We start from the raw sequence: 13,672 nt of genomic DNA on the forward strand, positions 1-13,672 counted from the left end.
CACACACACACACACTGGTTTCCATTTTTTGTAGGGACTCTCCATAGGCGTAATGGTTTTTATACTGTACAAACCGTATTTTCTATCGACCTACACCTAAACCTAGCCCTCACAGGAAACTTTCTGCTATTTTAGATTTACAATACGTGATGTTTTATTAACAAAGTTTGGGAGGAGCACGTTCAGATAATTAACCTAATTAACACGAGAGGAGCACAATCAGTAATCAACCCAATTAACAAGATAAGAGATGTGTGTATATATACACAGCAGACTTACCTCTGTTCTTGACAGTTTTCCAGCATCCCTCCGCCACCCCTTCCCCGCACTTACAACTATTTCTGTCCTAACCTGTGGGGGAGCGCTCTGTGTTCGGGCAAATACCGAGCTAGGAGCCCTCTCTCCGGACAAGGGGGGAGTGCTCCGGGTTCGGGAAGAATTACCAAGCTCTGAGCCCTCTCCCCGGACAGCACGCCAAACACGCATAACCTTTACTCTGTTTATTATATGTAAGTGTGAACTCCATTCTGTGTGATTTATAAGCTTGTTTCCTCATGGAGACCAAAAAAATGTCCCCACAAGGTCAAAATTTACTGGTATTACTATACTTGTAGGGACATTTGGTCCCCATTAGACTTGTGGAGGTATTCGGTAATGCGATATATCACGGTAATGAATATGCACGATATTGTTATCGTGGGCACTTCTAAATACCGTGAATAATTATATATTACAAATTATTCCTAATTTTGAATGCATTTTAAGAATACTTTTCCCATCAACTGGTCAAAATGCACAAACTAATGAGGTCTTATTGTAAAGTGATACCTATTGGTCTTTATAGTTCTTTTGTACTTTAATCTGTGTAAAACTTTTAAATTTATACATTTTTCTGTATTGCTTTATTGCATTTAAATGTTCAGTTATTGTATGTATTGTATAGTATGTATGTTATTAAACCTGTTATACTGTATTATGACAGCACTTTTTTAAACTAAATTTCAATATCATGATAATACCGCATACCGTGATAAAAGCATTATTAATTAATCGCAACATGAAAATTTGATACCGGCATATCCCTAGTCCCCATAATGTGATGAATACCAGGTACACACACACACACTCATAGAATATTCAAGAATATTTTTTTTCTTCATAAAAGATTACATACAACAAAGAAAGCATGTCACAATAGCAATAATGATTATAAAATCCGATTTAATAATTCAACAACAGGTTTTGACAAATGATAATGATGAAATGTAAAGATTTGATTTATGGAGTTATTTATAACTCCATAAAAATTGAATCTTTATCATTTGTCATAACCTATAATTATTTTAAAATATTCAGAGTTTATAGTTATTATTGTCATTGTGACAGCCACACTTCGTTGTATGTAATTTTTACAAATAAGTTTGTTTCAGATGTATTTACTTGACTGTCATTTGTCAATCAATATTCATATTGATCAAACTAAACGGATAAGATGAATATAAAAAAAATTCCAAGAAAAAAATTATTTTATACATAGTATAAAAATCTAAAGACAGCTGGAACAGGTGGGTTATTGCCACAGGAAGTGGTTCATCTTTCCCAAACAGGGGGGAAACATGACACATGCTTTTCAATGATTTGTAACAACTATATTAGCAATTGTTTCCATTTATTTCTCTTAATAAAAAGTGGATGATGCATCATGCATGTGAAATTCATCTCTAAACATGTTACGATTTATCATTAACTGCACATTGCTCTTAAGGACACATCCTAGCCTCCCCTTTTTTTCACCATACATGGATCTGAGAGAATCATACTGTCAATGAAGTGGAAATGAACAGAATTAAATGTGTATTGAGCTCCTTTATTCTGAGGTACAGTGTGAAGTGTACAGAGTCCCGCATGATTAATATGAAAATATTGATGTGAACATTTAGAAATTACAGACGCCATTACACAGCATCAGACTCCCTGTTTGAAGTGGCCACTTGAGAGCTCCAATCTCCAGCATTGTTATAGATGGATGGCGTGGAGATGATTATTATGGAGAGTTACCATCTGTTATAAAGCGCCATCAGTTTAACTTTAGAAACTGTCTGCGGCATGACAGCTTCCACAGTAAATGCAGGATGGCTGATTTTCATTTCCATCTTTGCAGATGCTTTCTTTAACAAAGCAACCTAAAAGGCATGAAGGGCAAAAATAAAAGTCAAACCACAAATCTTCATCAACATAGCATTTTGCTTATTTGGCATTTGAGGGTTGGTTTTAAGAGGGTGAACACAGCGGTTGATGCATCTCTGTCAGCGGGACCTTTAACTTTGAGCACCACGTATGTGTATTGCTGGTATGTGTGTGGAATTTTAATGCACTGAGTTTTAATGCAAATCAGTTCCCCACAAAGACCGGATCCCAGCCATGACAGAGAAATAAAAGATGCCACTTCTGTATAAGACAATCACCTCCCTGCTGTTGACAGTGTCACAATGGCTTTGTGCACCAAGAGCCCTCCACCAGCCAAACAACACTGTCAACACAATGATTTCACAGCATTTCCACTCAGTTCATTTTTGTGTAGCATTTCCTTTTTAATGAAAGCTATCTACTAGATATGGTGCATGAAATGTGCACTGTGTGGAAGAGGCAAAAATTGCTTGCATGGACTGGATTAATGTTGTATTGATTGGTGAATTTACAAAGCAATTATTAAGTATAGCAAAATCACTGCCCTGAATTGAGCAAATCCCATCTACACTGGTAAAAGGTATTGATTGTGATTATCATAGCTGTGAAGAGAAAGACAAAGCACAAAGAGAGGACGTATGTAATGCACAATACAAGAAATGCAAAATTTGTGAATTATTATTTCAATTTTTTTTCCATACAATGTGACAATGTTCGTCAAACTGTAAAAATGATTATATAAAGCCACCATAAAAGTGGTTTCATATAAGACTTCTGAAGTCATATGTCACCTTTGTTTAAGGAATGAGTTGTTATTCACAGAAAATGTTCCCTTCTGCCAAAGCTCTGAAATCTTATCTGAATTTGCATTCAGATTAAAAAGTGCACCAGGTTTGACGTCCTTGACACCAAATACCATTGTGTTGTAGCCGAATGTGACAACCAAGTTTGAATATACAGAATGGAGAATGAAATCTGTGCTGCAGAGAACTGGAAATATTTTAAATTTGAGTATTTTCTTCACACAGAACTATGGAGTGATTTAAAAAGACTTTGAAACTATTACACGAGTTATAAGAACAACATTCTTTTTGAGCATTTTTTTTTTACACTGAATGGCAAAGAGCAGTGTAAAGATTCTTCAAAACTTAATCTTTTGTGTTAAGGTGCAATCACATTTACTGTTATTTAATGGACTTTCAAGGCCAGAATCCAGTCATTTTAGTAAGAATCCATGCAAACAGGAATTTTTTATTAGGGTGAAAGATTTCACCATGTAGGGTTTGAAAACAGGTCCAAGTTGCTCACGTGAACTTGTGCCACTGACCAACAGAAAGCTGCTTGGTTTGGAAGTGAATTCATACATCGTTACACTATTGACATGACAACAGACAAAGTTGCCTATGAAATTCTACAGAAATGTATGTGTTAATGTGACTTTACACTTGAAAAAAATAGTAAGCGTCTAGTGTTGTGTAAATAATGCTAGCTACTGTTTGCAGCAGGTATATGTTAGATGCTCTTCAAACAAAGTGTAAATGTAAGTAATATTCTCTGTGGTACTAAAGAAAAAATATCTGCGCAATAGTGGGCGGAGTAAGTGAAAATAGCCTTCGCAAACAAAGTTGGCTATTTGAAATTAGTGTAAATAACCACTGCTGAAAAGAAAAAGTAACATCATCCATGTTTATAACCGAACTTAAAACAGAATGAGGGTCGATTTCAGTTGAACTATCGCTTTAAGAACACACAGATGCTCTGTTTATGTTAATAAGCAAAAGCACCTACCATGAGTTCTTTGATGTAGTTCAGGATTCAGGTCAAAAGATGCAGCGCCTCTGCTCTCTCTTTCTGTCTGTTCTTATTAGCTGTGAAAAGAAACACAACCACAGGTCATGGCACATATTTAATCACACCAAGCAAACAGCAAAGCAAATTCATGTCCACCAAAGCACAATAAAACATGCAAGATGGAGGAAAAATAGCATTCCTCCACACTGAAGACTCAAAGGAAAGCTTGGCACAGGGCAGGTAGTAAGTATGAATCTTGGAGTGCGACGAGATTGAGGATTCATTATTGATGACATTCCCTGTGGTGCACTACTCTGAAACAGCATGTGCGTGAATTTTTCACTTTGCAGCTTGAGTAAAGAAATGAAATGGGACAGAATGAGCATCACAGTAGCTTTAATCAATCTAAACCCGCGACTGAAGAAGGTGAAATATTAATGGCTGCCGTTACTTTTCAGATCCGTTGCTTGGTTAATTGCTCTTTATTGTTTGACGCCAGACTGATTGCATTTTGCCTGTTATGCTCGGTGCTACTAATCTTGATTAGTGTCGGAGGTCATGAATAATTTATTGGAAACAGCATTCCTAGCTAATTACCTGTAGCCGATTCTCACTGTTGGAGAGGATCACCAACTGTGTGCAGCTAACAAGCCTAAATGCTTTAACTTTCTGCTATTCATATTGTTTTGCCACAAGTGTCTCCTAGTTGCAATGTGCTACTAGCCAATTTAAATTGAGATGTTCCTGGCACACTCTTAAAAATAAAGGGTCTTTCTTTTCTTCGGTGGTTCCATGAAGATCCTTTAACATGCATGGAACGTTCCATTGCACAAAAGTGGAAAAGGGCACTTTAGAATATTCTTCACACTAAGAAAAAATGGTTCCTTTAAGAACTGTACATTGAAAGGTTCTTTGGCGAACCCCAAATGGTTCTTATGGCATTGCTGTAAAAATCCATTTTGGAACCAAAAGCATTATTCATGATAGCACTGAAAGCTTTGTGAAAACTGCAGCAGATTTTTCCTAAATAAGGGTAGATTAATGTAGGGAGAAGGATAACATAAAAGAGGTAGAATAAAATCCAGGATGCTCATGTTTTAACTTAAGTAAACACAATGAAAACATTTCTTGAGAAGTGTTTTGTAGACAAATTCTGTGTTTCAGCTGTGACCTGGCAGACCAGAATTCCCTTGTTCTCCAAGCACGCTACACTCCCTTCAAAGATACATGTACAGAATAGCATTAGTTTATACAACAATTGTTTATAGCGACACACAGGAGGAGAAAGTAAAGCTGCAAGAGAGTACAACAGTCCATTTCCAGGATATTTAAGGGTTTTCCAGTGAAATACAATGCCTACAATCGTGGAGCAAGATTACATTTACAAAGACAGCACTCTAAAGCAAAAACAAAAAAAACTATTTTATTAACCTCTTTTGCTCCCAAATCAATGGCATTCAATGGCATTTAAGATCGACCACAGCGTACACTGATTGGTCATTCCCTGGTAAATTGATTTGTTTTTTCTGACCTTACAGTCTGAGGGGACCGTGCGCTCTTTAATTGAGTTCTCTACACTTGCAAACATTGTTTCCTCCATCTAGAATCAACAAGGGGTTTGAACAAAAGAGCTCAAAGGGCATCTGCATTATGTTTATTTGTGTCTATGCTAAAGGTCCCGTTTCGGTCTGCGGTACATTTGAACAATGCAGGATGACTTAAAGTTCAATGCTAATAGATGACCACAGAGGGTTGGCAATAAAGGATGTGCGTGTTGTTATTTGTCATTATACACTTTCACTGCCCTACCTCTTCCCCTCTCTGTTCATGATCATGCTATGCTATTCACATACACGATGAGTGACACATCCTACAGGACGTCTGTCCCTCTGGAAGGATGTGATGTGATACGGTAAAACAGTTTGTGATACGGTAAAACAGTAATATTATGAAATATTATTTCAATTTAAAATAACTACTTTTTCAAAAATAACACAAATTTTTCTCAGAAGCACCCATTGTACTTATAAAGAACCTTAAAAACACCTGGGGAGTGAATGATAAAACTATTATAAATGTAAAGCACTTACTAGACTATGGAAAGCCAAAAGGGTCAAAAACAATTTTTTATTATTTTGGCCATGCCTGGGGCTGAGACTATAGGTTAGAGGGGTCTTTTTAGGTTTAGTTCCAGCAGTAATTTTGAGTGATCTACTTCATAAACAATGACACACCACAGATGTAATGTTTCAATACTTAATACTTCAAGTGTATCATATTCCAATATTTTTTCAAAGAATAGGCATTCGCAGATGTCTGGACTGAGCCCCAAATACTCCCTGACACTCGATATCGTCTATATTGATAAAACACATCAACTCAGCACATATTTAAGCAACTCCTCTGCTTCAGACACTTGATCGATACATCTGATTGAAATGTGGCAGAAACCGTCCAGGTGTCCTCTGACCTTGTGGCAGGTGTCTGACAGGGGCTTTAAATGCAATCCCTTGAGAAAAAGGAGGCTGTCAAAGTGTTGAAAGTCATATGGTACAGCTCCTGGCACAACACTCTGTGCTGTGATAATGACCAGCTCTGTACACACTTACTTAGTGTTTTCTGCAGTCTGTTCTTGTCTTTCATCAAAACCTCCCTCTCCCTTTTAAGGCCCCAAGGCCGAACAGACCTTAGTCTCTGGGGAGAGACAATGTTCAGGGCATCAAAACAAGCCTTTGAAGTCAAGCGATTAAACCTGTTGGAATGGGCCAAAAGGGCTTAAAGGTGTGGGGGAGTCAGCTTCTCCAATTAGGCACAAGAAAGGTTGTTAACATGCAAACCAAGCGGTCCATGAACCACTGTTTTCTCTCAGAATGGGTTATGCAAACAACAGACATGATTAATGATCTGATCTTGTCAATAATGAGCTAATGATTGACTACATTGATTCATTAAGATGAAAGATATTTGATGAATATAAAACTCTCATCCTATCAATAGAGAGTAGTTTAGATTAAAATGGTGTAAAATGACCATAAAAACCATTTTTGCACTGTTACAAATTGAGTTATACTACTCATTTGCTGCATCAGTTGTTATAAAATAAATATCATGGCTGGATTAAAGATAAATAAAAAATGGGGCAACCACAGGATTAGTAATTTCCCTATTTGCACCATTTAGTCGCTGCAAGATGTAAAATCTGTTGTGGAAAGCCACATTAAAAAAAAAAAATTTGATGTTTAATGTAGTTATGAGGAAAAGGATTTTGGACCAATAAGATTTCACAGTGGGTGGGACACCTTACCATATATGGTGAAAAACTGTAAATGGTTGAACATTGCATTATATGTCATTTTACTGTAAAATAATGTGAAATAATGTGGCACATATGATTATATTTTAAATAATTTTGTTTTTTATTTATTATTACCAGTAGTGTATATCAACATTTTCTGTTAATTATTGCTTATAGCATTATTTAGTTTTAGTGTCATGTTTCTTACCCTGATGGTGTGTTGTTTTTATGTGTTTGACTATTCTATATACACTACGAAAAATATATAAAAAAGCTATATAGAGTGCACATTAGTACCTTATAAGTACATATTAGTACCGAAAGTGAACCTTTGTACCTTTTTTTCGGAGGGTGTATTTGTTGAGTTTTGAGAATAGGCCACTTACGATGATTATTCTGGTGGTTATCAGTAGATTTTTTGGTACAAAGCAGATTTGGTCATTCAAGTAGATAGGTATATTAACATTATATAACTTGATAAAATACACAGTTATATATGCTCATCTCATTTTTTATGGTGAATTTCTTGTAAATTTATCAGGATATTGTTAAGCAACCGACAATTTTAATCACTGTCTTCCAAATTTATTCAGCTCTGCGTCAGACAAGTTTCTTAAGTATGTGCCAACATCTGTTGTCAATTTCAGGTTCTTGTTAAAAGATGTGCCAAACATCATAGCTGTCGTGGATGTCGTGTCTACTGTACTTTTATTCCATCTTTTTTCATTATCATTTCAAGTCAAAACAATACATGTTCATATAGTCAAAAGCTGCAATATGTGTCTTTGGTAAGATGTAGTGCAGTGTTCATCCTTCTCTTATTTTATCCTTAGGGTGTACATTGTTTATTTAGTTGTGCTGACACAACCTGTCGTAAAAATTCAAAGCACAATCCGTCGGACAGGAAGCACTTGGTTCCCTGAGTCTTTCTTAATTAAAACCAGAGGAAGAACTATTTAGTCCCTTACACAAATACAGGACTTTCCTCTAGCCAGTTCATATTCCCAAAGCAATTGGTTTGAAAAATTAGCAGATTTTGCTGTTTGGTCTCGGGAACAGCAGGGGATTTGGAGGACTAACCAAGCTGCATGCTGTGTCAACACCAAACATTCTCTGCTGTCAGTGTAATCCCATTCACCATGGGAAAACAGCATGGCACTTCACCACAACAGAATGAGAGTGGGACATGGCCAAAAAGGGGCAACAGGATCTCAAATGAAATCATGGGTTGAAGGTTCCCTTTGTAACTTTGAAATTTGAAATGGACTGATTTTAGTTCAAATTAAAAAGTACAAATGAACTTTGGCACAGAAATTATAATGTACAGCACGAAAAAAGTAGACATTCATGCTGAGTTCTGGTAAAGTTTACATTTAATAGTAATTAACCTCCTTTTATGGTTTTTTAATGAAAATTATAAGTTGGCACCCATTTTTATTAAAAACTATTTTCTTAAGTATTACCTATAAATACTGAAAAACTGGAAAACTGGAAATTACCTGGTAGTAGTAATTCATATTTTTTACTTTAAATATCATAGATGCAGTATATTACAGTAATATATATACATAGGCCTAATGCAATGCTAAACTATTTAAAAGTGTAAAATATTTTTTTATATATTTTTGAAAGATGCTGTTATGCTCACTAAGGCTGCGTTTAATTGATCAAAATACATAAAAAATGGTAACACTGAGAAATATTATTACAATTTCAAATAAAATTTCTATTTTAATATATTTAATATGTAATTTATCTCTGTGATGGCAAAGCTGAATTTTCATTACTCCAGTCTTTAGTGTCACACGATCCTTCAGAAATCATTCGAATATGCTCATTTGGTGCTCAGATAAGTTCTTATTATTGATATTGAAAAGTTATGCTATATTTTTGTGGAAACTGTGACATATTTTTTTAGGTTTCTTTGAAACTTCACAAGAACAGCATTTATTTGATTTATTATTTAATAATGTAAAAGCCTTGTCACTTTTGGTAAAATTTAACGCATCCTTGCTGAATAAAAGTATTTATTTCTTTAAAAAACAACAACTTACAAATCTCAAATAAGTATAAATAAGTATCTATCTATCTATATCTATCTATCTGTTCACCTCAAAATATCCCAAAAATGACAAAAACACCAGACTGCAATCCCCTCTCCACCCATATCCTCCTCTCAAGACACCTAATCAGTGGATTTCACGTGTATGAATATGAGATTTTGATACATGCATATAAAACCGCAGCATCTGTCAGACAGAGATTCGGAAGAGAAGCTGGATGCTATAATTGATCTAGACTGAGATTTGACATAGCTGGAGGCTTGAATGGTAATGCTGCACTGCGCCGATTTCACGGGCACGACCGGAGGAGCAAAGAGAGCAGAAGTCATGCTGGGATATAAGCACATCAAGCCTTAGAACAGAATCATTTGCCTCATCAGGCAGAAGCTCAACAGTGGGATCTCCTCGTAAACGGCCACATTTTGTTTAACCTCTGCACCTCTGTGGGGTTTGCTAAAGCTCTGGCTGTCTGAAAGCATTGTTAGTAGTGCTGCCAAATGATTAATCGCAATTAATCGCATCCAAAATAAAAGTTTTTGTTTACATAATATGTGTGTATACTGTGTATATTTATTATGTATATATAAATACAAACACATGCATGTATATATTTAAGAAAAATATGTTGTTTATATATTAAATATATTTCTGTATAATATCAAATATAAGAATATAAATATATAAATGTATATACATGTAAATATTTTCAAAATATATACTGTATCTGTGTCACACCTCCTGAGTTTTCATCCCTCATGTGCTCCGTGACCTAGTTTTCCCTCATGTTTGATTGTGCCATTTAGTTCAGGTGTGTCTTATCTATTATCCTCGTTTACCTATGTACTTAAGTCCCTGTCTGTTCAGTTAGTGTTTTGACGCGGGTCTGCCAGTCTCCATCGGCGTCGTGGCTGGAGGATCCCTTGTCTCCGCCTCCAGCCTCTGAGTCCCAGACTCTGCCTCGGCCCTTCGACCCAGCGGCTCCTTTTATTTTGGATGTGATTAATCGCACATTGACAGCACTAATTGTTAGCATTTACATCTTTATATCTGGTGTTTCAAAAATGTTAAGACATTAATTAAACTTAGTTTTGCTTAATTTCACAGAAAAGGACATTCTTAGCAGTTCAAAGCAAAGCCTTTGATACAAAATGATGAATTAAGGGCTAAATGGGATTCACTGGGGTCCTTTAGACATCAATAAGGCTTGTATTTTTCCTATAATCAGTTCATAAAATGTTTCTGCTTTGCAATTTCCCAAAACCCCATTACCCTCAGGAAGTAAAGAACAAGACATCCTAGGGTAGATATCCTGCTTTTTACAGGATCTCAGGAGGAGACTAACCGGGAGGGGTAGGTGGCAAAACGACCAGACATTTTCACACAGTAAGGTCTCGTAAAAATCTCTCAGCGCTTTTAGAAACATTCCTCCCCCTGGTCATGGGAGCACAAGCGCCAAGACGTCAAGAGGGATCACACTCAACACAAACACAAATACTCTCAGAAAATCAGATGTAATCTTCAGGTCCAAATGAAAATACCAGACATAAACATTCTGAGAGGCTTTAAGATTCTCAAAATGTGTTCAGTCTTATTCGTCTGGATAAACACTGCAAAAACAGTCCATAACCTTAAAGGCCCCAGATGGAATAAATGGAAATTTCAGAAATAAAGACAGTGTATGTGTATCAGAGGAATACGAGAGGTCATTCTGGGAATTTCTGCTCTGGGATGCAAAACCTGAGGATAACTGGTCACTACGCAACGCTCTCTAGAAGAACAAGCGCTTCAGCTATGGGAACGGCAGTGTGAAAGATTACATCACTATGATTTATGGCACATGAGGAGGAGTCAGAGAAACTATGGAACATGAGATCATTTGGAGGGCATCCAAGAAGAGGTCTCAATAGGAACACAAGTCAATTGGTTTCCACCACAGAAGATGATGGAACAGCAGTGGGACAACAAATGAATGTGCTGAGAAAGTTAAGAGAATATCTCAGGCTCACACATACTGTATCACAACACACACGCTGCAAATCTGTGCTTTTTTAAGGAAATGGCATATGTAAATGGAAAATAAGGAAGAAGTAAATCATTGTCTGGAAGGGTCTTTGGACCATTGTCAAATTAATGGAACTTTATATGGATAAAACAGGTCAAAAAAGCTGGAATTCCAGAGATGTTTCTTGAAACCAACAACATATTACATAGTCAATTAATTCACAATCTTATTTTTGTCTGTATTTTAATATGCAAAACAACACATGGATTTCCTTTTAAACTGATTTCTACTGTAGCATAACACTGGGTGGTTCACTGCTGCAGTTGTTCATTAGATGAAAGGTAAAACATGCCGTTTACAACTGATCTTGTAGTCTGATGCTTGTTCCATATGTCTTCAATTGCCTCTGAAAGCCTCCATCTGGGTGGTTCACTGCTGCAGTTGTTCATTAGATGAAAGGTAAAACATGCCGTTTACAACTGATCTTGTAGTCTGATGCTTGTTCCATATGTCTTCAATTGCCTCTGAAAGCCTCCAGCCAATTCTCGAAATTCAGTTTCTGCTCTCCAAAACAAGCGTAAACAGGGCCACACAGATTATCTGACTCATTTTGACTCAGTTCAGATCTCTTTTTGGACTGTATTCTGCTGACTGATATTTCTCATGGAGCTCAATGATTTGCTTGGTGGGAAGAAGGCAGAAAAAAACAATAAATCTTTCTATCCTATTCACCAAATTTCACATAATTATGCAAGTTGTATAAAACCTATGATTAATGCAAATCTCAAACCTTTGGGACGTGGAAGAAAGTCAATGACACAAGGAAAATTAACTGTATCAAAAGTGGTGCATACGACTCATGCTATACAGAATACTACAAATCAAAAATATTCAAATGAAAAACGTGCCTTCAGATGTAGCTCTCAAATATGGCCTGCCAGACACATACGCAGGATAGTCTTTAAAATGAGGTTGAGCAGGTGTAAAAGATAGCAGGATTTTCATTTTTGGGTTAACTGTGCTTTTAAATGCTTCAAATCACACTTCATACGTTATTTTAAAAGACACAGAATCTATTCAAACTTCAAAGGCCAGGTAAGTTATTCAGGCACAATATTTAAGAGCTTATGGGACAAAACTGAAAAGGCTCTTTATCATTCAACTTCAAACTATAAAATTAAGCTTTGATCAGTGTGGTGTGACAAAGATATGAGTGAATAATAAGATATGAGTGAACCATTTCATGCATGCTTATCTATCCATTCAGTGGGTGTCTATCACCCACTGAAATCAATCAGTCAATCAATAAATTAATAAATGAATAGTTTAAATGAATTTTTGATTGCTGTGTTTCATCATTAAAGGTCCACTGAAGTGCTTTGAAACACGTGGCGTGTTATTCTATGTATTGACGTCATTTCAACCGAAACTGGAAGTCAGAGCGGGACATATCAAGCAGCCCTGCCCCCTTTTTGAAATAGCCAATAACGTTTCAATAACGTAATCCGCTCCGTGCTATTGTGTCTCTGGACCGGAGCAGACTGTGCACGAAACCAGACTTCTTTTTCCTCAATGGAAAGCATATTTACACTGTCTGAATCATTCCCTATCCCCTATATAGTGCACTATGTGCCATTCACCATACAGAATATACTAATTCTGTAAACAAGTGACCGATTTCAGCCGCAGCTTCAGCGTCAATTTATAGTGTAGAGGGCAGGATGCTTCGGATTCTAGAGAGCATTTGATTGGACAGAAAGTTTGATAAGAAGCTGAAGTGCAGGGTGATGTCATCAAAATCATTGATCTAAATTGGCGGAAGTGAGAGACTGTAAGTTTTGAATGCTTATATCTTGCAAACGCAAATTTTATTGTTATTGTTTTGGAGCAAACTAGCTTATAGATAATCTTTAGCCTAACATATCCATACTAAAAGAAAAAAAAACTTCAATTTTGATTTTATGGGGACTTTAAGTTCATACAAGGTTATTATAAGGTGCTAATATGGAAAAAACACTATGGAAAGAAATAAAGTATGAGAATAAAAACGTTTTTACACTGCACATTCTATGGTTCACACTTTATTTTCTCGCCATTAACAAACCATTAACTACGACTTTTGTCTCAAACTCCTAATTTGCTGCTTATTAATAGGCCTAGTTAGTAAGGTAGTTGTTAAATTTAGGCATTGGGTAGGATTAGGGATGTAGAATATGGTCATGCAGAATATGTGCTTTATAAGCAAAAAACAGCCAATATGTTCATAATACACTCTAAAAAATGCTGGGTTGTTTCAACCCAACATTGGGTCAAATATGGACTAACCCAACTTTT

General features: G+C 36.2%; 1 protein-coding gene across 1 annotated transcript in view; it reads right to left on the reverse strand.

Moving 5' to 3' along the window:
* The window catches only part of LOC107746572 (tetraspanin-18-like), a 41,158-nt gene that overhangs the window by 18,319 nt on the left and 9,167 nt on the right, over positions 1–13,672 (reverse strand). The window contains exon 2 of the mRNA XM_016560833.1: positions 3,976–4,055. Coding sequence (XP_016416319.1) covers positions 3,976–3,978 — 3 coding nt within the window. The 5' untranslated portion in view covers positions 3,979–4,055. The remainder of the gene's footprint in view (positions 1–3,975; positions 4,056–13,672) is intronic.

This window comes from Sinocyclocheilus rhinocerous, unplaced genomic scaffold (assembly GCF_001515625.1).
Source record: "Sinocyclocheilus rhinocerous isolate Xijiao unplaced genomic scaffold, SAMN03320098_v1.1 scaffold1160, whole genome shotgun sequence".
Taxonomy (NCBI): Eukaryota; Metazoa; Chordata; class Actinopteri; order Cypriniformes; family Cyprinidae; genus Sinocyclocheilus; species Sinocyclocheilus rhinocerous.